Genomic DNA, 20767 nt, shown 5'->3' with positions numbered 1-20767 from the left:
GTGATTATTTACTTTTATCAAAAAATTTTAAATGATTTTTTACAGAGAAGAAGGGAGGGAGGGAGGACAGGGGAGAGAGGAGACAGATCCATCGAACCCACCACCTTTTGGTGTACAGGACGACGCTCCAACTGAGCATCACCGGCCAGGGAACATCAAATCTTAGTGAAGAGTCAAAAAACAATTCTACCAATGTATTTCCTAGTCCCTCCATCCTGTCCAACTTCTGTTTTTGTTTTTTAAACACCCTAACTTCTTCCACCAAGTAAACAGACCATCTGTCACCCAGTTAACAAGGGCTTCTTAATTTATAAGGCTGCCACAGAGAATGCTTTAGTTTATTTTTCAAAACTGAGTTTCATTTTCTCATCTTCTTCTACTACAAAACTTTGATTCTGCACAAGAGAGAAGCCATGAGTTCCAAGGTAAAATGATTGCTGGCCTACGTTTCTAAGTCTCATCTATATTTTCTGCTTTCTATTCCAACACCGCTGTGGTTAGTGGACTCTTTCTTCTGAGTCCCCAGGAGAATAAAAGTTTTAGATTTGGAACAGGAAACCATCCAATAACTTGTGGTCTTACCAATTTGTTTTACAGTACATGACATTACTGACATTCTTTAACCAACTTTTAAGCTTAGGTCTCCTGGTCTAGGTTAGGGTACCACTAGTAGACACATTTCCAGACTGAGTCAGATCTGGCACTGGCTAATCCTGTCCCTTCTCTGGGCCTGGGCTTCTCCAGCTATAAACCTTGCTCGTGATCTAGGGTAGATTGGCTTAAATCACTTAGGTCCTTATGGCTCTATAGTAATCTAGAAACCCCATCTTTCCAATTAGCTTTTACAGGAAACACGTGGGAGACCAGAAAATAATCTTTTACTCCACCAACCTGACCTTAATTCTCAGATGTTTCAAAAAGCTAACAAACTCTTGATCCACCCACCTTAACCCTGGAACTGCAAATTTCCCAGTAGGAGGCCAAGGCAAATACAGCCCATCCCACTCGGAGAGTCCAGGGAAGTGCGGCGAGATCCTATTCAGGGTTTTAAGGCGCTGCCACCGCAAATGAAAGGAGACCCTATTCATTGGCCCGGCCCACCTAGTCATCGCCGGGCAAATGAATAAGTACAACCGGATAGATGGACGCTCCCTCACCGTAGGCTGCGATGGGAGCTCCCGGGCCCAGACTCCACCGACAGCCATTCTCTCCCAGTTTCTGAAGAGTCCGCCTCGGGGCCGCAGGCTCGCGGGCCCGCCCCCTCCCTCAGGGCAGATGCGCGCGGGGCCCGAGACTTGGGCGCAGAGAGGGCCTGGGAAGCCCCGCACACCGCCCGCTCGGAGGAGAGGAGGAGCCTGCAGTCCCGAGCCGCCGCCATCCCGGCCCCCGACTTACCTCGGCGTGGTGGGGGAGGGGAAGTGCCAGGAGTCAAAGCCTAGGCCCGTTCGCCACCCGCCGCTCAAGGGAGCAGCGCGCGGCCGCCTCGAAACCGTCACCGCCGCCACCAGCTCCGACACAGAGCGCCGCTTCGGGGGCAGCGCGCAGAGGGCCCGAATGCGTCACACGCCGCCCGCCGTCAGCGGTTCGCTCCGGGCGCTCCGCCCCCGCTGCCGGTGCATTGGCAGCCGACCACGCCACTCTAGGCCCACCCTACCGCTCATTGGGCAACGAGGCTTTTGAAACTGAACGTGAGGGCGGTCTTCAGGAGACGGGGAGAGGAGGAAGAGGAGGGACTTAGGGAATTAGGGGGAGGAAAGGGAAGGGGTGGTGGGAGGGGCTTGGAGTCCCGCCTCTCACCGCCGCGGTTGGCTGGAAGGGAGTCGTGATGTCACACTGGGCCCCTCGAAGTGGGCTGGTGAGTGGCTACACTGGACGGGGTGTGGGAGAAGAATGGTGACGTAATGCAGAGGCTCCGCCCCCTTCCTTGGAGCGGAGAGACCCGGCTGCTGAAGCTCGGCCAATCAGAGGGAAGGCTACTGGATGGCATGGTAACTATTCTACCCTCACCTTGCCCCAGTTCATGGGCGGTGAAAGGAAGGCTTCCCCTTGGTACCTCCCTTCGCTTCCTGGCCAAACCACGTGCGGAGCTAGAGGACCCTCCTGGGAGGTCTGACTGTCCGTGTAGCTTGCCTGCAGCTGCTGCGAGGCCTCAAAACCTGGCCTCCTTGTCTCCTGACCCATGCCAGCCCCAGCACAACCTTTCTTTCCCTCTCTGAATCCCTAGAATAGACGTGAGCTCAGAGATGCCCTAGGGACTGGCTCAGAATAGGACTTCTTTTCCACTTGTCCTTTAGGAACCCCCAGTTATTCCTAAAGTCCTGGTTTAAATGTTCCCGCCTTCTCTGGGATACATTTGCTGATCTCTGTCAGAAAGTTGGGTTAATGTTTGGGCGGGCCTCTGTCACATTGTATCCTATTACATCGCTGTCTATGGGCCTGGGCTTTTGGAGGGCAGAGCTGCATTTTCTTCATCTTGGTGTTAAAAACAAAATTCAACTGCGTAAATCTGAAAATCGGGTTGACTTCATAAAGCGATTCATGAATTGGGCAGCATCCCTCTAGCAACTGGAAGGGCACTCTGAAGGGTTGTACAAAATGGAAGGATTTTATAGGAAGAAGGGCGAGTAAAGGAAGCTGTTAGCAAAAGACATCTTTTCTTTGGGGGAGGAGAAGAGGAAGGTTTTTTATTATGTAACTGCTTCTTTCTATGGAGGACAAAGAGGGCCTATGTGACAGATTACACTTACTGGTGCTTGGCCAGAAAGTTTTATACTGGTTAAGATTATGTTTCTGGGAGAGGTTGAAAGTGCAAGTAGATCAGGTATTAAATCTAGGTTTGGTATGGGCTTTAGGCTGAGTGATGCCATTTTGGGCCTATGGCTTTTTTCTTTTTCTTTAACACTGGTGTTCCTAGCTTGGAGCAGAAGCCTGACATTACAAAGGGAGGGTTGTACATGTTCTAGAAACTAGATCTCATGACTGAGAGCCCCAAACAAAATAGCAGGGATTGCTCAGAAAGCCTGTTAGGATTACCTCTCCACCACCATCTCTTCCTGGGGCATCAATGCCAAATTGATTTGAAATGGGCTGTGCCCAAATTAAAACAATGGAATTTGCAAAGGACTGGACTGGGCACATGTTTGGCTCTTAGAAGCACTAAGTAAATGTTTATTTCCTTCCTCCTGATAGTGAAGGGTGATGCTCATAAATAGCATATAATTAGGTTTTTAACTAGAGCATTTAGTTCTTTGCAGTTAATTTATTGGTATATTCAGTAATTTTATCTAATATATTTTTTTAAATATATATTTTATTGATTTTTTACAGAGAGGAAGAGAGAGGGATAGAGAGTTAGAAACATCGATGAGAGAGAAACATCCATCAGCTGCCTCTTGCACACCCCCTACTGGGGATGTGCCCGAAACCAAGGTACATGCCCTTGACCGGAATCGAACCTGGGACCCTTGAGTCCGCAAGCCGACGCTCTATCCACTGAGCCAAACCGGTTTCGGCAATTTTATCTAATATTTTATACTTTCTACTTATCCTTCCTGTTCTGTTTCTGTCTCTCCTTCACTAGAATTTTTTTTTGTAGTAATAACTGCCATTTATTGAGGCCCAGCTCTTTGCCAGATCTGTTTAAAAATTGAGATATAATTCACATGAGAAATTATATAATTCACATATGATTCAAATTTACCCATTTAAAGTGTACTACAATCCAGAGGTTTTTGGTATATTCATATGGTTGTGCAACCATCACCACTATCTAATTTCAGAACATTTTCATAACCCCAAATAGAAACCCATACTCTGGCTGGGTAGCTCAGTTGGTTAGAGCATTATCCCAATATGCCAAAGTTTCAGGTTCTGTCCCTGATCAGGGCCCATACAAGAATCAACCAATGAATGCATAAATAAGTGGAACAAATCAATATTTCTCTCCCCCTTCCTCTCTCTCTAAAAATCAGATCAGTTAGCAGTCATTCTCTCTCTTTCTTTTTAATTCTCACCAGAGGATATTTTTCCATTGATTTTTAGACAGAGAGAAATATCGATGTGAGAAAAACACATCGATTGGTTGCCTTTTGCACGCTCCCCAACCAGGGCCTGGGCCAGGGAGGAGCCTGAACCAAGGTACATGTCCTTGACCGGAATCCAACCTTGGATCCTTTGGTCCACAGGCCAGTGCTCTATCCACTGAGCCAGACGGGCTAGGGCAGCAGTCATTCTCCATCTCTCCCTCCCCCAGCCCCTGGCAACTACTAATCTACTTTGTTTCAATGAATTTGCCTGTTATGGACATTTCATATAAATGGAGCCATATAATATGGCCCTTGCGTCTGACTTCTTTTACTTAACATAATGTTTTTAAGGTTAATTTGTGTTGTAGCATGGATTAGTACTTCATTTCTTTTCAGAGTCAAATAATATTCCATTTTATAGATATATTTTGTTTATACATTCATGAGTTGAATGACATTTGAGTTGTTTCCATTTTGTAGCTACTAAGAATGATACTGTTATGAACATTCATGTACAAGTCATTTATGGACATATGTTTTCAATTCTTTTGTATTTATACATTTATACCTGGGAGTAGATTGTAGGGTCATATGGTAACTATGTTTAACATTTTGAGGAAATGTCAAACTGTTTTACAAAGTGACTATACCATTTTACATTCCCACCAGCATTATATGAGGGTTCCAATTTCTCCACATCACTTTCAACACTTGTTATTTTCCTTTAAAAAAAATTATAGCGATCCTTGGGGGTGTGAAGTATCATCTCATTGTTCTTTTCATGTACATTTCCCTAATAACTAATGATGATGACTATCTTTTTATGTGTTTGTTGGCCATTTAAATCTCCTTTCCTGCATTCTTCCAGATTATTTTGTTTTTCCTCCTGTGCCAATTTAGAAATAAAATTCTCTTTTTCTATTATTTTATCGGTCTCCTAGAAATTACCACATGAATTTCTAAATTACCAAAGTGTCATGCTAATCACTACCTTTACAGGAAGAGTAGAGTTTGCTGAGATGGAGGAAAAGAAGCATTCCAAGCCAGATGAACAGGGAGAATAAAGATGTGGGACCAGGAAAGAGCTCAAGACAGGGAACAAGGGCCAGAAGCAGGCATCTGTAGGTTGGAGCTAAACAAAGAGGATGACCTGAAGCCCAAAGGTAGAAAACCTAAATCCAGTTTTTGGAACTAAATGGAAGTGGTCTTTTAGTAAAGTTTTATTAATTGTTCGCTTGCCCCGGGACCTTAAAGGAGAAGGTGGGAAGAATTCAAAGTCAAGAAAAGTAGTTTTGAGAATAAGACACCTTTCCTCCAGGAGTGGGGCCGAGATATCTCTGGGTTCCCCACCATTGGCCAACCCAGGGCTTGCCACAGAGCAGGCCTACACTGAGTGAATGAACAAGAGTGAATGCATGAAATAAGCTCTGGCAAGTTAATAAAAATTGGGGTCTCTGTTTCCCCATTTGCAAAGTGGTGATTTTTTAAAAATATATTTTATTGATTTTTTACAGAGAGGAAGGGAGAGGGATAGAGAGTTAGAAACATCGATGAGAGAGAAACATTGATCAGCTGCCTCCTGCACACCCCCTGCTGGGGATGTGCCTGCAACCAAGGTACATGCCCTTAACCGGAATTGAACCTGGGACCCTTCGGTTGGCAGGCCGATGCTCTATCCACTGAGCCAAACTGGTTAGGGCTTTTTTTTTTTTTTTTTTACTGCAATACTGGACCAATGGGCAAAGTGATGGAGCAAGCTCCTATTCCATCTCCCTGCTCCAAAAATCCATGTAATATATTGTCCTTGAGTAGAGGACGTATCAGATAGTAAATTGATAAGAACAGATACTATACTTGATCTTAGCCAAAAGGCCGAGAAGTGATGCAAAGTGAGCTTGCTACCTTGTAGAATATAGTGATTAAAGGATCTCATGTGCCAGTCTAAAATCCTGGTTCTGCCATTTACTAGCTGTGTGAGTAGGTAACTTTACCTTCTGTTTTCCAATGATAAAATGGGTATATTAATAGTATCTATCTCATAGAGTTTTTAATGAGCATTCAATATGATAACATAAAAAGCAGAAAAGTGCCTGGGACACAGGGGACTCAAACTGTGCTAATTATTACTGTGGGGATTAAATGGGGAAAATGTGGGCCTGGCCCATTGCTCAGTTGGCTAGGGTGTCATCCAGATACATCAAGGTTGTGGGTTAAAACCAGTCAAGGCACATACAAGAAGAAGCAATCAATGAATGTATAAATAAGTGGAACAACAAAACTTGATGTATCTCTCTCTCTAAAATTAATTTTTAAAAATTATGGGGGGAATGGGGGAATAAGGACACATATGTAATACCATAATCAATAAAGAAATTTTAAAAAATAAGTGGGGGGAAATGTGATCGTGGTGTCTAGCTTAGAGGCCCTCCAACCCCTGTCGGTGCTCTGACAAAACAGGCATTGCACTTGCAGGAAGGATTACTGGTCCCTTCATCCCTTTCCCTATTGGGGTAGGATGATCTTTGCAAAGGGAGCCAAGAGTCTCCCTCAAGTTTCTTTATGGGTCAGTCAGCGTGGGGAGGGAACGCTGGGGGCCGGTTTCTGGTGATCAACCCTTTCTTTCATCGGGGGAGAAACCAGGGCTGGGGCTGGAGATCCTCTCGGCTCTGTCTGACAGGGCAGGGCGCCCTCTCCTGATCAAAGGCGGGAATAGCTCTGGCCCAGAGTTTCTGGGGTGGGCCTCACTGGATTTCATTACCTGTCAGGTGCCCTTCTCTTTGCTGAAATTCCCCAAATCGGCTCTGGGTAACAAAGTTTGGGACCAAGGTTGGGACAAAACTGATTTAATGTTTTAGAGGGGTGAGGCTGGATAATTCGGCTAGAATGGGGAGGAGAGACTGGGGTCAAGAAATGAGAGAATTCGGGGCTTTGCTGAATTAATCTTCTGTTCTTTCAACAGGTGATGGAACGCAGTGGAGAGGTAAGGTAACTAGGCGGCTTATCCAACGGGTCAAACCCGTTGTACAGGGCTCTTCCGGCTGTCCCCACGCATCCGGAATTAGTGGAACAGATGAGGGCTAGAGAGGCATGGCTTGAGGGGACACCAGATTAAGGAGAAGAGCCCAGGGCCTGGGTCTGCAGAAGCGGGGAGGAGCCAGCAGAGGATCTGGGCGCAGTTTCCTTCCCAAGTTCCGCCCCAAGCGCGCCGGCCCCGCCCCCACCGTCCCACTCCCCTCCCCGCCACTTCCCCCTCCCCGCCGCTCCTCCCCCCCACACCCCCCTGCCTCCGGGCCGGGCCTGGGCTACCCTCCGGGTCCCCAGACCCCTCCGCTCCTGGCCTGCGCTAGTGCGGGCTCCTCGCAGCCGCAGCCTTGGTGAGTATGGGGATGGGTGTGCTGGACCGCTGGGCAGCCCCAGTTGGGGGAGTTGGGCCACGTGGTTCAGCCTCCGCAGGGCCCCGTCCCTAACTCGGAGTCCTGATCCCTACCTAGGAGCTGCTGCTGTCCTGCCTTGCTGAGCTGACCCCTTTCCCCTATCTGGGGCTGGGTGTGCAGAGGCTGAGCTCTCCCTTCTTAACACCACATGGACTCCTGTTCCGCATTCCTCCATAGGTGCCTGGAAATGCTTGTGTTGCCACCAGCCGGTGGCTCAGTGGTTAGAGCATGGGCCCGCGGTCTGAAAGGTCTGGGTTAGATTCCCGTGGGCTGGTCAAGGTCAAGGGCACTACCTCAGTTGCAGGTTCTATCCTGGCCCCCATGCAGGAGGCAACCTCTCATATTGATGTGTTTTTTTTTTTCTTTCTAAGAATCAATGGAAAAAATATCCTCAGGTGAGGATTAACAACAACAACAAAAAGACACACAAAAAAAGCAGGTGTTGGAGGGGTCGAGGACTTGGAATCCAATATATTAGTTTCAAATCTCAGCTGACAGTTATTAGCATGTGCTCTTGAGCAAATGTTTTTAGCCTCCCTGAGCCTTTCCTATTGTGTAAAATAGAAATAAATACCGGCCATAGTGCCCACCTCATAGAATTATAGTGAGGAGTAAAAGAAATTATATGTAGTGCCTGGATTCAGAAGGCATCTAGTAACTGTGGATTAGGACTGGAAGCTGAGAAGATCTTTGGAGACCCTTGAGATGAGGTAGGGGTACTCCTAAGAAAGCTGTTTTCAACGAAGTAATTACCTACTAGGAAGTTAGAGCTAACTGGGGCTGAACAGCTGACCTTCAGGTAGTGAGCTCACTGTTCTGGAGGAGTTGAATGTCCAAGTTGGAATGGTCTTATCTAAAACAACATGATCCTCATGTTGAACAATTGTAGAAATAGGCCCAGAATGGTTAGGTGACGTGCCCAAGGTCACACAGCTAAAAAGGAGGCCATGCATATCTTGAAGAAGTGGAACAGCCTGTTCTTACAACATCCTTATCACCCCCTGCTTTGAGCAGTAACTTTCATAACTTTTTATTCCTTGAGGATCCAATATTCAGTTTGGGACCCCGTGGTTCTGGAGGGATCTGTAGCAACTGGCTTCAGGAAGAATCTGGATTCATGCACAGAATCTGGATTTGGTCTGGGTGGGGAAGGTGTTCCCTTTCCAGGGCCTTGAGGGACTCAGTCTATTTGGATGATCCAAGGAATGTGTTTGATTGGGGAGGCTCACCAGAGCCACTTCCTACTCCCCTGAGAGACCCCTAGCCCCTGAAGGAAGAAAGGAGTTTGAGCAGTTGGGATAGGCTGCCTGACAGGGCCTAGCAGAGAGATGGGCGGAGAAGATAGATGACAATGTGGAGGTGTATTTTCCTGGCTGGTTCCGGAAGGCCAGGAGGCCGCCTATGGCAGTCAGGTTCTTCCGGAGGGTGGGACTAGAAGGGAGAGTCCTGTGGGTGGAGCCCAGAAGAGTTGGGACTTCATCTGGTGAGGCTTGAGTCCAGAAGAGTAAGTTATTTATGTATCTGGAACCAGCCCTAGTTTGGCACCAAGAAGCCTAAGTGGTGAGGATGGTTTTTCCTCTGGTCAGCATATTGCTTTGAGGAAGGGCCTTCTCTCTGTGTCTTGGTTTCTCTGTCTTTACAATGGGAACAGGGATGACTCATCCATATAGGATTTGGTTTTTACCTTTCTTCCTTTTATAGACAGGCACTCTTTCTCCCTCCCCTTCTAATTTGACCTTTCTGCCAAGATCTCTGGCCTAAGAGGTAGGGGGTCAATGAAGACCAGAGTTGCAGTTTGTGACTCTGTGGCCCTGAGCAGGTTCCTGCTCCTTCTCTTTGTCTCAGCTTCTCTTTCTCTACACAGGGGGTTCTGGGCTAGGATTGCTGCTGTATATTCGGCTATTATAATTCCTGACCTTAGATAACCTCATCTGAGCAGGGAGTCACAATCCTCAGGAGCCCTTACCTTCTATCCAGAGGGGGTGGACAGGCCCCTGGGCACTGGCAAGCCCCCAGAAGCTGACTAGGCAGTTTTCTTCAGTAAACAACAAGCCCATGTCAGCACCAGGCCTGACTCTGCAAAGCCTTTCACACTCAGAGCATGTGAGGCAGCAGGCGGGGACAAGTAGGGAGTCCGAGGTTCTGTTGGTTTCCATGGAGTCCTTGCTGCTGTGGATTGTGGTGCAGGCACACAGAGCTTGGGAAGGGACTAAGGTTGCAGTGGGACCCTGGGCCAGTGGGTAAAGCAGTGAGAGCTGATGGGAGGCCCTGAAGCATGAAAGCTCAAGGACTTGGGGGAGAGAGATGGACCTTTCTGCCTGCTAGAAGGCTTTAGGGTTGGTTCCTGCAATAAGAGACTAGTTAAACCAGTTCCTATAGTCCTAGGCATAGGGAAGAGGAGATCCCAATCTATTCAAGTTTCATTGCGGCACAGGTCTGGTTCACTGTCCTCTGAAATTGAGGGTAAAAATTCTCCTGGGTTTCCAAGTCAGTCTTCCTCATCCAGGACAGGAGCTGTCCAAGCTTAGGGGCTAACTGGCTTCCTTTTTTGAGGACTGAGCACTAGAGCTGACTTCACCTTGCTGCCTTGGGCCCTGACAACACACCACTCCATCCCCAGGTCTGACAAGATGTACCAGGTTCCACTGTCACTGGACCGGGATGGGACCCTGGTCCGGCTCCGCCTCACCATGGTGGCCCTGGTCACAGTCTGCTGTCCACTTGTCGCCTTCCTCTTCTGCATCCTCTGGTCCCTGCTCTTCCACTTCAAGGAGACTACGGCTACACACTGTGGGGTAGGGATTGGGGGCACTGATACCTCATATTGGATTTATTTTGGATCCTGGTTCTTTGGTAACAGGATTAGCAGTGGGATCCATCAAACATACTGGGATGCTGGGGGGTTGCCTGCAAATTGAGGTCACAAGGATTAGTCTCCCTCTACCTTTCATGGAGGTTTCTGGGGGCTGGGGTCTGAAGTTGGGCAGCTGTAGCAGAACCCAATCCTTCATAGAGGGGCAGATTCAGGAGACCCAGAGTTTCTGGGGGGTGGAGAGAGAACAGGACTGGGCTAGAGGGCATTTGGAGCTTCTTAGTGTGGCACTGTGGGCTTGTGCCTGTTTCTATGGGAATGTAATTATGTATATGTGTGTGTAACTGTAAGGGATGTGACTATAATGGCTTTGAGTTGGGTATGTGTGTGAGAGAGACTGTATTTGTGCCTGTCTGGATGGGGATCTGATTATGAGTCTGTGTTATGAGGTACCGTACTTTCCGGCGTATAAGATGACTTTTTAACCCAGGAAAATCTTCTCAAAAGTCGGGGGTCTTATATGCCGGAAAATACGGTAGGTTAGAAAAATCTCTGACAATGTATATCAGATTGCTTAAAACCCAAATACCATATTTTCCAGCGTATAAGACCCCCGACTTTTGAGATTTTCCTGGGTTAAAAAGTCGTCTTATACGCCAGAAAATACGGTAGGTCCCAGGCCCTCTGAGGTTTCATAGATGGCCATGTACCCTCTGGACAGCAATATGGGATGCTGGGCCTGGAAGAAAGATGTGATCATTCTTTATAGGATATTGGAGTAAAGGGGGTGAGACCTGTGTTTACTTTTATCATACTCCTAGTTTATCTACTGACTCTGTATATTACCTGAGACAACAATACTGAACCTCAGTTTCCCCATGTCTACTAGTATAGAGCTCCGGGTAGAGGAAGAATAAGAAGATGATTTATAAAATGTTAAGGGTGAGGAGCAGAAGGAAGAGGAGGAGAAGGAAATTGTCAGGGTGGAAGACAGAACAGGGGAGGAATTTACCTATGTTGTCTAAGTAGAAAAGAGGTAGGGCCTGGACATTTTGCATTAGCCTCAGCAAGAGCTCTGAAGACTCCCAGTCCTATAAAGAGCATTTGCTCCAGAAAAAGGGCTGTGACTAGCAGTGGAGTCTGGCTGGGGATAGAGGTGGGGCACTTCTTTTGTTCATAAGACCTGAAGTTTTCCCTCTTGATTTGTCAATGAATAATCATGGGTCTTGAGCAATGGGTAGCCAGTCTGATAAAAACCAGGCTGGGAGCTATCAGAAAAAACAGAACTAGACGAAAGAGGGTGACCGGGTGATCTAAGGGGGTCCTAGTTCCAAGATCTACTTCTCACCTTAGATAATACATCAAATGTTTCTATTACCCTGGCCAACTCCTCTTTATTCTGCAACATCCTGCTGAGGTGTATCCTCCTCCAAAAAGCCTTCTTCAGCTTCCTTGGGGCAAATTTAACCACTCCCTCACACAGTTGTATCACCTTATATTTGTGTATCTTCCCCACCGAATGCATGCTCCTTGAAGGTGAGCACTACATCTGAATCAGTATTTGTTGAATAAGTGAATAAGACCCCCAGCCCAGTGCTCTGGGAAAAGGAAGGCGTGGTATAATGCAGTCATAGTCCGTACAGAAAATCATAATATTTGTACAGCATATGGAGTTAAATGTAGGCTGTTTGCTCTGCCCTTCATGGCTGGCTCCAAGGGCTAATGGGAACAATAACCTCGGCATATCTGGCATATCTATGACCCATTCTTGGCATACTGGTTATGTAGATAAGTTATAGGTAGCTGTAGGAGGGGTAGTTCTGGTCCCTCTGGGCAGAACTAGGCCTAGCAACCCTGGGGGTATTATGTTCCTACTCCCTGGGATTACCATGTTGGATCTCCCTGGGGATTTTTGTATAGGCTCTGAATTTTTCACCCTGAATTTCCAAGGAATGGCCAACCCTAGGAATGAAAGAAGTAACCTTAGTTTAACATATCTATAATTAGATGACTTTACTTCTGCTTGCACATCCCCAGTGATGCGGAGTTTTCTTCCTCCCCAGGCAGCCTATTCTAACGAGGCTTAGTAGCTAACAATTAGCAAGCTCACTCTTATAGTGAGCATACACTCTCTTCTTGGGGAATCTCTGCTTCAGGAGCTACTTAGAGCTACTCTTTCCTCCTGGTTTCCAGCCAGCCCTGCAGAGATGGGAGTCCGTGAGCCTACTCTTAGGTAGCATAACTCTAGTTCCTTCAGGCATTATTGGTCACTGTTCTCTTCATGCTAAACCCTAATCTGGGCATAGGACTTCATATGGACTGGGCAGTACAGGCGAAAACAGGACTGTTCCTTTCCTATTATAGGCTGTTAGGCCTCTCTTAATGCAGCTTGAGCTGCCAATAGCTGTTTCTGCATCTGTCCAGGCTGGACACTGATAGCTCATATTCAGGCCTGTCTAGATCTCTTCTGGATCATGAATCTATTGTCCTAAGCTTAGCTCTCCAATGGGGCCCAACAACATACTCATTCCTATTCCAACAAAAAATGGTGAAATCCTATTCTGTTTTCTACTTTTCCCTTTCCAGAAATCTACCTGTATCGCTAGACAAACTCCCTACCCCCATCCCTGGCAAGGAAGCTGTTGTGGGCTGACCTTAGCCACTATCACTTCTTACCTTTTCAGAGTGTTCCAAAATTTATGACGTGGCCTTATTGGTCCTAGGAAGGCTGTCTGCCTGAGCAGGCGTGGAGATCCGGGCACTCTGTGGGTGGGAAGGCCGGCCCTGAGGAGCTGGGGGTGGGACCCTTTAGTCTTAAAACAGTCTCAGTCTGGCTAAAGCCCTCAACCCAAGCTCCGGACCCTTCAGCACCCAGTGTGAGTGTTGCCCAGTGCACCCCTCCCTCCCCAGCCCTTCCCCTGTCCCAATTCCTGATGGTGAGCTAGACTAATGGACTGGGGTTCCCTAATGGAGGGAGGTATGAGTCCCAAGGGGAGATTTGGTCTTAGGCATTTTAATACAAAATCATCTTTGTCCAACCCCCCCCCCCACCCCCCCGCCCAGCCCCCTGCCCTGAAGGGAGCCTAGCTTGAGAGGTCATGGTGGTTGGGGCAGTAGGGGGTGGAAAGGGAGTTCTTTGCCTAGAGGGAGAAGGGAGCAGAAGCAGCCCAGTTTCCTGGGTCTAGGTCTGTCTGTCCTGGGTGTGGTCCAACAAGGTTTCCATGATCCTCAGATTCCTGTAAACCTTGAAGTGGGTGACATGGTTTTCTTAGAGAGAAAGGAAATAGAAGTCTGGGCCTCAGAGGGACCCTGGTATCTTGGGATCAGGGTATACTGCTGGCCTGAGGCTTGGATCATTCTGAGCCTGGGGGTGGGATGGCTGGTAGCCTGTGGTCCCATTGAAGTAGGTCTGGGGCACGCCCACTGTTCCTAGTTGAACTTGGATAAAGAGCTGGAATGTGGTCAGACAGGGTCAGTGGGAGGGCTTGGGCCAGTGTGAGATAGGGTTCTTTGTCTAGGATCCTTGACCTGTAGAAAGCCTTGATTGGAGCCTTAAGCTGTCAGGTGGCAAAAGGCCTTAGTCCTAATGATTGATCCTGGCATAGTGCTGGGCCTCAGTCTCCCATTCTGTGGGAGCCCTTCCACCTTTGACCCTTCTGATAGGAATGAAGGTAGTGAGGATGAGGTGGGCCATCAGAGCTTTCCTGTCCAGGCCACTAGGAACCTCTATTTTCCAGACCCTTCAAGAGTGGCTGTATAGGATCAGTGTGCCAAGGGGATTCCTAAAACCTGACACTGTCTATCTCTGCTGCTCTTACCTCATCTCCCTCTGCACCTCCTTCTCTTCTGCACTATTTTTCTTTTTTCCTTATGTTCTTCTCTTTTGGCTCTTTTCTATACCCCGAGTAGCTCTGGAAAAGGCCCCACTTTCCCAGGCCTAGGTATCCCACCAGGCCCTATGTTGTATCCCTTGCCCTGCCTAGGCACCAGTTCCTACAAGATGTTCTCTGCGGCCTCCCAGCCCTTGGACCCTGATGGGACCATCTTCCGGCTTCGCTTCACAGCCATGCTCGGGTGGCTCATCACTTTCCCTGTGTTCGGTTTCTTCTTCTGCATCATCTGGTCCCTGATGTTCCACTTTGAGTACACGGTGGCCACTGACTGTGGGGTGAGTGCCGTGCTCCCCAGCACTGGGCCAGGGCCAGGTTGGGAGATGGAGATAAGGGAAAAATCAGAGAGAAGGTGAGAAGCTGGAGGGTTAGAGAGAGGGGAAAGAGATAAAAGGATGGTGGGGGCAAGTCAGAGTTAGGGGGGTTTGAGGGAGAGACTCAGAAAGTAGAGTCACAGTCCTCCAAGAGTAGAAGAGGATTATAGGGAGTGCAAGGGAGCAAGCGGGAAAGGGTGAAGGGAAGGGGGTGGGAATAGGTAAGAGAGATCATGAGAGGGAGAAGGAGAGTGAAGAAAGACCAGACTGAAAGGGAATCCAGGACTGAAGAAGTAAGATGAGGCCAGGAGCTAGAAGTAACAGCTATAGCTCAGACTGGGGGCCTGACCTAAGAGGACCCCAGGCCTTGCTATGGGATATTCTAGCTGGGATTCTGTCTCTGGCCTCCCTGTATCCACTCAGAGCTCTGCCAGCTAGAAACCTAGGTGGACTTCCTGCCTCCAGGAGCAGTCCACCAGGCCTTTGTTGAGGACCTAGGAGTAGAGGTTCTGTGTCAGGGGCATTGAATTGAACATGGACTTGCCCTTAGCATTTCATTCATACAGGAGATAGTCCTAGACCCAGACAGTCACTACACGGTGAGATAGGACTCCTTTTGTGATAAAAGGGAAGACAGGGATAGCAGGGCCCAGAGGAAGCACATAACCTAGCTTGGACATTGGGGAAGACTTCCTTCCTGGAGGGGGCATTGTTGCTGTGGGGTGAAGAAGAATCTTTATGAATGCCAGGCTGACAACTTTGGGGGTGGAGGGATGGGGCTGATAACTTGTTTTTATCCAGAAGGCAATGGGAAGCTTTGGAAAGATTTTAAACAGGAAAGGGGAAGGGGGGAAAGAAAGAAAGAAAAAAAAAAACAGGAAAGGGACATGATCATTTTTGTGGTTGAGAAGACCAATCTGCCCCTGAAAGGATGGCGGGCGACAAGAGTAGGGAGACCAGTGAGGAGGCTAGTACAATAGCTCATGCTACTGGGAGATGAGGTACAATAGCTCATGCTACTGGGAGATGAGAGCTAAGATGGGGACCGTAAGGATAAACAGGAGGGATGGAGTCTAGAGAATAGAAAGTGGAAATGACAGGAGTGGGAGTTTTTGACCAGTTGGCAAGCGGCATGGTTCAGTAAGTAAGATAAATAGGAAAGTGATCCATAATTTCAGGGAACTTTTATCTGAGGCCAAAAATATGAATCTCTAATGATAAAAAGTGAGATGCTAAGACAGGGAATATTTTGGGCACCCTCCCTTTATATCATGTGCATTTCTGCCCTGTTGCCCTGCCACAGATCCACTAAGCTATTTCCTCCAGACCAAAGGGTTTCTATTCTTGGGGGAAGGGGTTATGTTCCCATCTCTCAGTACCCTTAGCTCTGGGCTCATGGTGAGGTTTGAGGTGAACTGTGTACCTGGTTTCTGATAGCTCCTGATGTTGCTTGTTGCTGGCATAGATGGTGAATGGGAAACTTGTGTGTGTGGTGTATATAAGTATCTGTACTTGATTGTGTGTGTGTGTGTGTGTGTGTGTGTGTGTGTGTGTGTGTGTGAGAGAGAGAGAGAGAGAGAGAGAGAGAGAGAGAGAGAGAGAGAGAGAGAGGGAGAGAGAGAGATGAGAGAGGCAATTCTTGCTCTTAGAACTCTGCCCTCATCCCTAGTCTGGGTAGAGTTTGTAAGGACAGGACTGGCAGCCACAGGGCCCTAATTCTCTCTTCCTCCTCAGGTGTCTCCCCAGCTCTGCCATCTCTACTCTTTACCTGTTTCCCAGCATTGGCCGGGGATGTGAGCCCTTAAATGCACTGGGCTCTTCCATCCAAGCTTTAGAGGCTGGTCCTGTCCCTCTTAAATAGCTGAGGTTGTGGCAGGAGTTTTCAGAATGAATATTCTAGGAAGTGAAGGCAACACTCCCACTCACCCTACTCAGAGGACCTACTCAGAGAGGCAGAAAAGTCAAGTAAGGAGGCTTGGAGATCTCAGAAGTGTCTGGTGAAGGACTCCCACCTCTCCCTCATATGTAGGCCATCTCATGATTAATAGTTACATAGTAGCTCACCACCTATTTGCAGGCTTTTCAGAGAAGTTTGTCTTCTGAAAGCCATTCCTTGTACTAGATACTGTAGATGCTTTGCATACATTATATTTAATATTCCCAATCACCCTGTAAGGTAGGTAGTAGTATCCCTATTTTGTCAATGAGGAAATTGAAGCTCAGAGAGGTGAAGTGGCTTGCTCAAGGTTATCCCACTAATGAAGGCAGAGCTGGGCTGCAGACCCAGGTTTGTATGTCTCTGAAGCCTCCATGCTGCCCCTTCACTGAATAACCAGAGTGAATATCTGAGCCTGGTCTCAAGCTATGGTATCTCCAGCCCTGGCCTTGAGAGCAGCACCCTCTCTCTGAGAGCTTTGCACTTAGTTTCCTCTGACAGCGCTGATGGGAATCCGTCTCCTTTTCTGCGAAGGCTATGAAGCCCCTGGCTGGTGCTTCTCTAGACCCATCCCTGCCCTGTGAGCTGCCTCCATCATGCATGCCTGACTAGCGGCTTTGGAGACCCAGTCAATGTCTCCATTGGGAAAAAGGAAGGGATCTTGCGGAACTCCATCTCTGAAGACTGGTCTCACCATAATCGCAGCAGGGTCATTCCCTCTCTGGGCTCTGGCACTGCTCTGGCCCTTATTGAAAGTCTAAAAAAAGTCCATGAGAAGTGTGGGCAACAGACTGGTAGGTTCCAGAGTCCTGGAATCTTTTAGAAATGCAGATTTTTAGATTCCAGACCTTCTGCACTCTCACACAGTCCCCAGTGAGTTATATCCATATTGAAGTTTCAGAGGCAGCTCCAGGCCCTCGAGTCCAAGAGAGCCTCCTCCTGGCTTTCTTGTCCCCATAGAAGCTACTGTTACTCATCTCCCACTCTGTCACCCTCCCATACAAGCAACACAGCAATCCTTGCAGTTGTGTATTATCTCTTCCTCCTTCCTCAACTTGAAAAAATTATGCTCTAATTCCTTAAGGAATGAGGAAACCCATTTTTGAGAAAGATGGATGGGAGAGATGTACAAGATCAGGGTGACTGCCACAGGTTAGGAGCATCATGCTCTTAAACATGATCAGGGTGGGGGTTCCCTTCTGGGCAGCTCCCCCAGTATCTCACAGTATCTCTACCACTTAGGCACACCTGCCCAGAAAACAGTCAGGGGAACAGTTCAGTTGGGCAATGAATCCAGCACTGTCCCAAGGAAGCTCAGATGGTCTCTGACCCATCCCTGTTGTGGGACTGAATCTGGGGTCCCGGGTTCATGGAACCTCTCAGGGCCTTTTGCTACTGGCTCAGAGTCTCTGAACCTGTCTACAGCTTTCCCAGTCATGTGTAGGTTCCATGTATAGGGAGATGGAGGTCACATATGCCCCTGCACAAGCACTTTGGGGAGCTGGGACCTGAAAAGGGAGGTCTCCAAGGAGAGCTCTGTGGGTACCTGAAGGAGGCCTTTCTGGAGCACAGCCTTCTGAGGGCCAGGTTGATTAGATGGAGAGAAGGATCTCCAGGTGGGTGGGTGTGGCAAGGGCCAGTGCCCACATGGGTCACAACTCTCTAGGTGCCCAATTACCTGCCTTCGGTGAGCTCTGCCATTGGTGGGGAGGTGCCCCAGCGCTACGTGTGGCGCTTCTGCATCGGCCTGCACTCGGCACCCCGCTTCATGGTGGCCTTCGCCTACTGGAACCACTACCTCAGCTGCAACTCCCCGTGTCCTAGCTACCAACTGCTTTGCCGGCTCAACTTCATCCTCAACATCATCGAGAACCTCGCGCTGCTAGTGCTCACCTATGTCTCCTCTTCCGAGGACTTCAGTGGGTGACCTGAGGAGGGAAGGAGAGTGGGGAAGGAAGGGTTCTGGGAGGGGATGCCCCTGCCCCTCCCTTACTCCGACCTTCAGATGTAGGGTTCGGGTGCTTCCTGCAATGAGCGCTCCCAACCCTCCTCTCTCCCTCCAGCTATCCACGAAAACGCTTTCATTGTGTTCATCGCAGCATCCCTCAGTCACATGCTCCTCACCTGTATTATCTGGCGGCTGACCAAGAAGCACACAGTAAGTCAGGAGGTACAGTCTACACCTAGGGTAGACCTGGGGCTCCAGGCACACAGAGGACAATCAAGGAGACCTGTCCTCTGCATGCGGTTAATGGTGAGATGGGAACTGGGGTTCTAATTGGAATCTTGGCTGAGGATAAGGGGAGGGTAACTGGTCAGAATTGGGTAGTATGGGAGACTGGAGAAGAGAGGAGATTGAGGCTCCAAATGGAGGTAGAATGAGGGGCATGGGTTAGGAAGACATGTCAGGGTCTGTGGTCTGTAATAATTACAATTGCCCCCCTCCCCCCCCCCCCCCCCCCCCCCCGCCACACACACACACACCCTTTTTCTTCCCAGTATCTGGAGGTGTTGGATTGGTTGGTTGACTCCAAGTAACTTTCATAGTCCATCTTCCCAAAGTGGGAGGGGCAGGGACACCACTGCTCCTTGGCCCCATTATACCCCAAATGCAGGGATGTCAACATGCCCATCATTCCTGCTGCCCCTGCCTGTGCCCCCTTCCATGACCAAGGTTGGGGAGACCGGTCCTTAGGAGTTGGGGTTAACAGGGGAGGCCACTGACACATATCCAACAAGCTGCAGAGTCATCAGACGGCCTATCTTATAGGATCAGAAGTCCTACAACTGGAAACAGCGGCTCTTCGTCATCAACTTCTTCTCCTTCTTCACGGCGCTGGCTGTCTACTTTCGGCACAACATGTATTGTGAGGCTGGAGGTGAGGCCAGACTAGGACCCATAGATGGTCACAGGACAATTGTTTCCTATAGTGTGCAATATGGTGGTGTGCTCCCTGTGTAGTGGTGTAGTGGTGGTGACTTATCAAGAGGCCCCAGGTCAGGGGGAAGGTGGGGACAGGAGGCTCACCATGCCCTTCCTTGTGTCCTCAAAACAGTGTACACCATCTTTGCCATCCTGGAATACACTGTTGTCCTAACCAACATGGCATTCCACATGACAGCCTGGTGGGACTTCGGGAACAAGGAGCTTCTCATTACCTCCCTGCCTGAGGAAAAGCGGTTCTAAACCCTTCTCTCCTGCAAAGGAGGCCCACTGCTCAGAAACTAGAAACGAGATAACCACTCTGGCCTTCCCTACCTTCTGTGTCCTCTCTGGGCCCTACTGAAGTGGGGGAGGGAAGAAGGAGGAAGGGCACAGGACATGGCTTTACCCAGCTCTACGGCATCTCCTTTTCCCCACACCATGTGAAGGCACAGGGACCTTCAAGCAGCATCACCCTTACCTGAGAAGCCCCAAGAAGCCGAGTTGGCAGGAGAGCTCCATCTGGTGCTAAAAAAAAGTCCTGAGGTTCATAACCACCATCTGGTTCTTGGCCTTAACATAGCCACCTCTCGTTGAGGTCAGGGACCACTGAGCAGTGGCTGCCACCTGAAAACCACAGCCATTGTCTTCCTGTGGTCATTCACTTGGCTCATGTCTCTAATAATCTTCTCTGCATACCCTGCCCAGATGGTCTAGTCCTGACTTCATCTCTGATGATGGGGGTGGGCAGGCTGCATGATTTCCAAGGGCTCTGCCAGTCCGTGCTTCTGATATCACCTTGTGGAGGTGGTGATCTGTACCCGAAGGCTGACTGCTCCAGAAAAAGCACTGGCACAGCATATATTTCTCTTCCCTTCTGAAATCTCTGGCTTACAGACTCGTCCTCCTTGGCAAAAGTGTGGGGTGGAAGGGCCAGAGGCAGATTCCAACCCCAACTGGTGCCCCTTCCCCAACCTCCCTACTATCCCAGGCTCTGAGCTCTTCAGATTGTACATTTTATTTCAAAGGAAAATAAATTTTTTTTGCCAAAAGTCTGGGCTAGATTTGCTTGTCTTTGGGCTTATCTCTAATGGAACTGAGGTGAGGACAAGCTCCCAGGATGGAGGGATTAAATCCATGGTAGGTTATGATTCCACATGGTGCCCCACTACCTCCTTAGGCCTGGAGTCTCCTGTGGCTGACCTAAGCCCCAATTTTGGTGAGCAGAAGTAACTGAGCTATCCTTGTAATGACTCCAGGCCTGGAAGCTGATACCTGGGAGTCTTGGGTGGAGGTAAAGGCTTGAGTTCTAGCCCCAACTGCCAGTAAAGATCTTTCCCTTTGAGGATGTAAACAGCTCAGATGCAAGACCACTGAGAACACCTGCCTGCAGGCTGATGGCTCTCCACCTCTCTCTTTCTGAGCCTATCCTT

The 20767-nt window shown here is 48.7% G+C and overlaps 2 protein-coding genes across 19 annotated transcripts in view; one reads left to right on the top strand and one right to left on the bottom strand.

Annotated features, from left to right (window-relative positions):
• The window catches only part of NUP98 (nucleoporin 98 and 96 precursor), a gene marked incomplete at its 3' end in the record, with an annotated part of 97137 nt that extends 95569 nt beyond the window's left edge, over positions 1-1568 (bottom strand). For 6 of the 7 annotated variants that reach the window (XM_079787249.1, XM_079787252.1, XM_079787250.1 and 3 more), the window contains exon 1: positions 1396-1566. Of the gene's footprint in view, positions 1-1395 lie in introns of all 7 variants that reach the window. The other variant, XM_079787255.1, reaches the window with a different exon arrangement.
• A 345-nt stretch (positions 1569-1913) lies between these two features.
• Positions 1914-20371, top strand: PGAP2 (post-GPI attachment to proteins 2). 12 transcript variants are annotated; one of them, XM_079788702.1, is made up of 8 exons: positions 1916-1988; positions 5025-5188; positions 6985-7005; positions 14255-14439; positions 18078-18330; positions 18475-18581; positions 19182-19290; positions 19468-20369. In XM_079788702.1, exons 2-8 carry the CDS (start codon positions 5092-5094, stop codon positions 19596-19598), a joined length of 903 nt encoding a protein of 300 aa, XP_079644828.1. In that variant the 5' UTR covers positions 1916-1988; positions 5025-5091; the 3' UTR covers positions 19599-20369. The 12 variants fall into 12 exon arrangements, with proteins under 12 accessions (XP_079644837.1, XP_079644828.1, XP_079644832.1 ...); XM_079788706.1 differs by lacking the exon at positions 1916-1988 and adding an exon at positions 3338-3429; XM_079788711.1 differs by lacking the exons at positions 5025-5188; positions 6985-7005 and having other exon boundaries at positions 1914-1988.
• Positions 20372-20767: the final 396 nt, after the last annotated feature.

The sequence above is a fragment of the Cnephaeus nilssonii genome, assembly GCF_951640355.1.
Source record: "Cnephaeus nilssonii genome assembly, chromosome: 13".
NCBI classification, from domain to species: Eukaryota; Metazoa; Chordata; class Mammalia; order Chiroptera; family Vespertilionidae; genus Cnephaeus; species Cnephaeus nilssonii.
The sequence above is the reverse complement of the archived record's forward strand: the minus strand, read 5'-3'. Positions and strand labels throughout refer to the sequence as shown.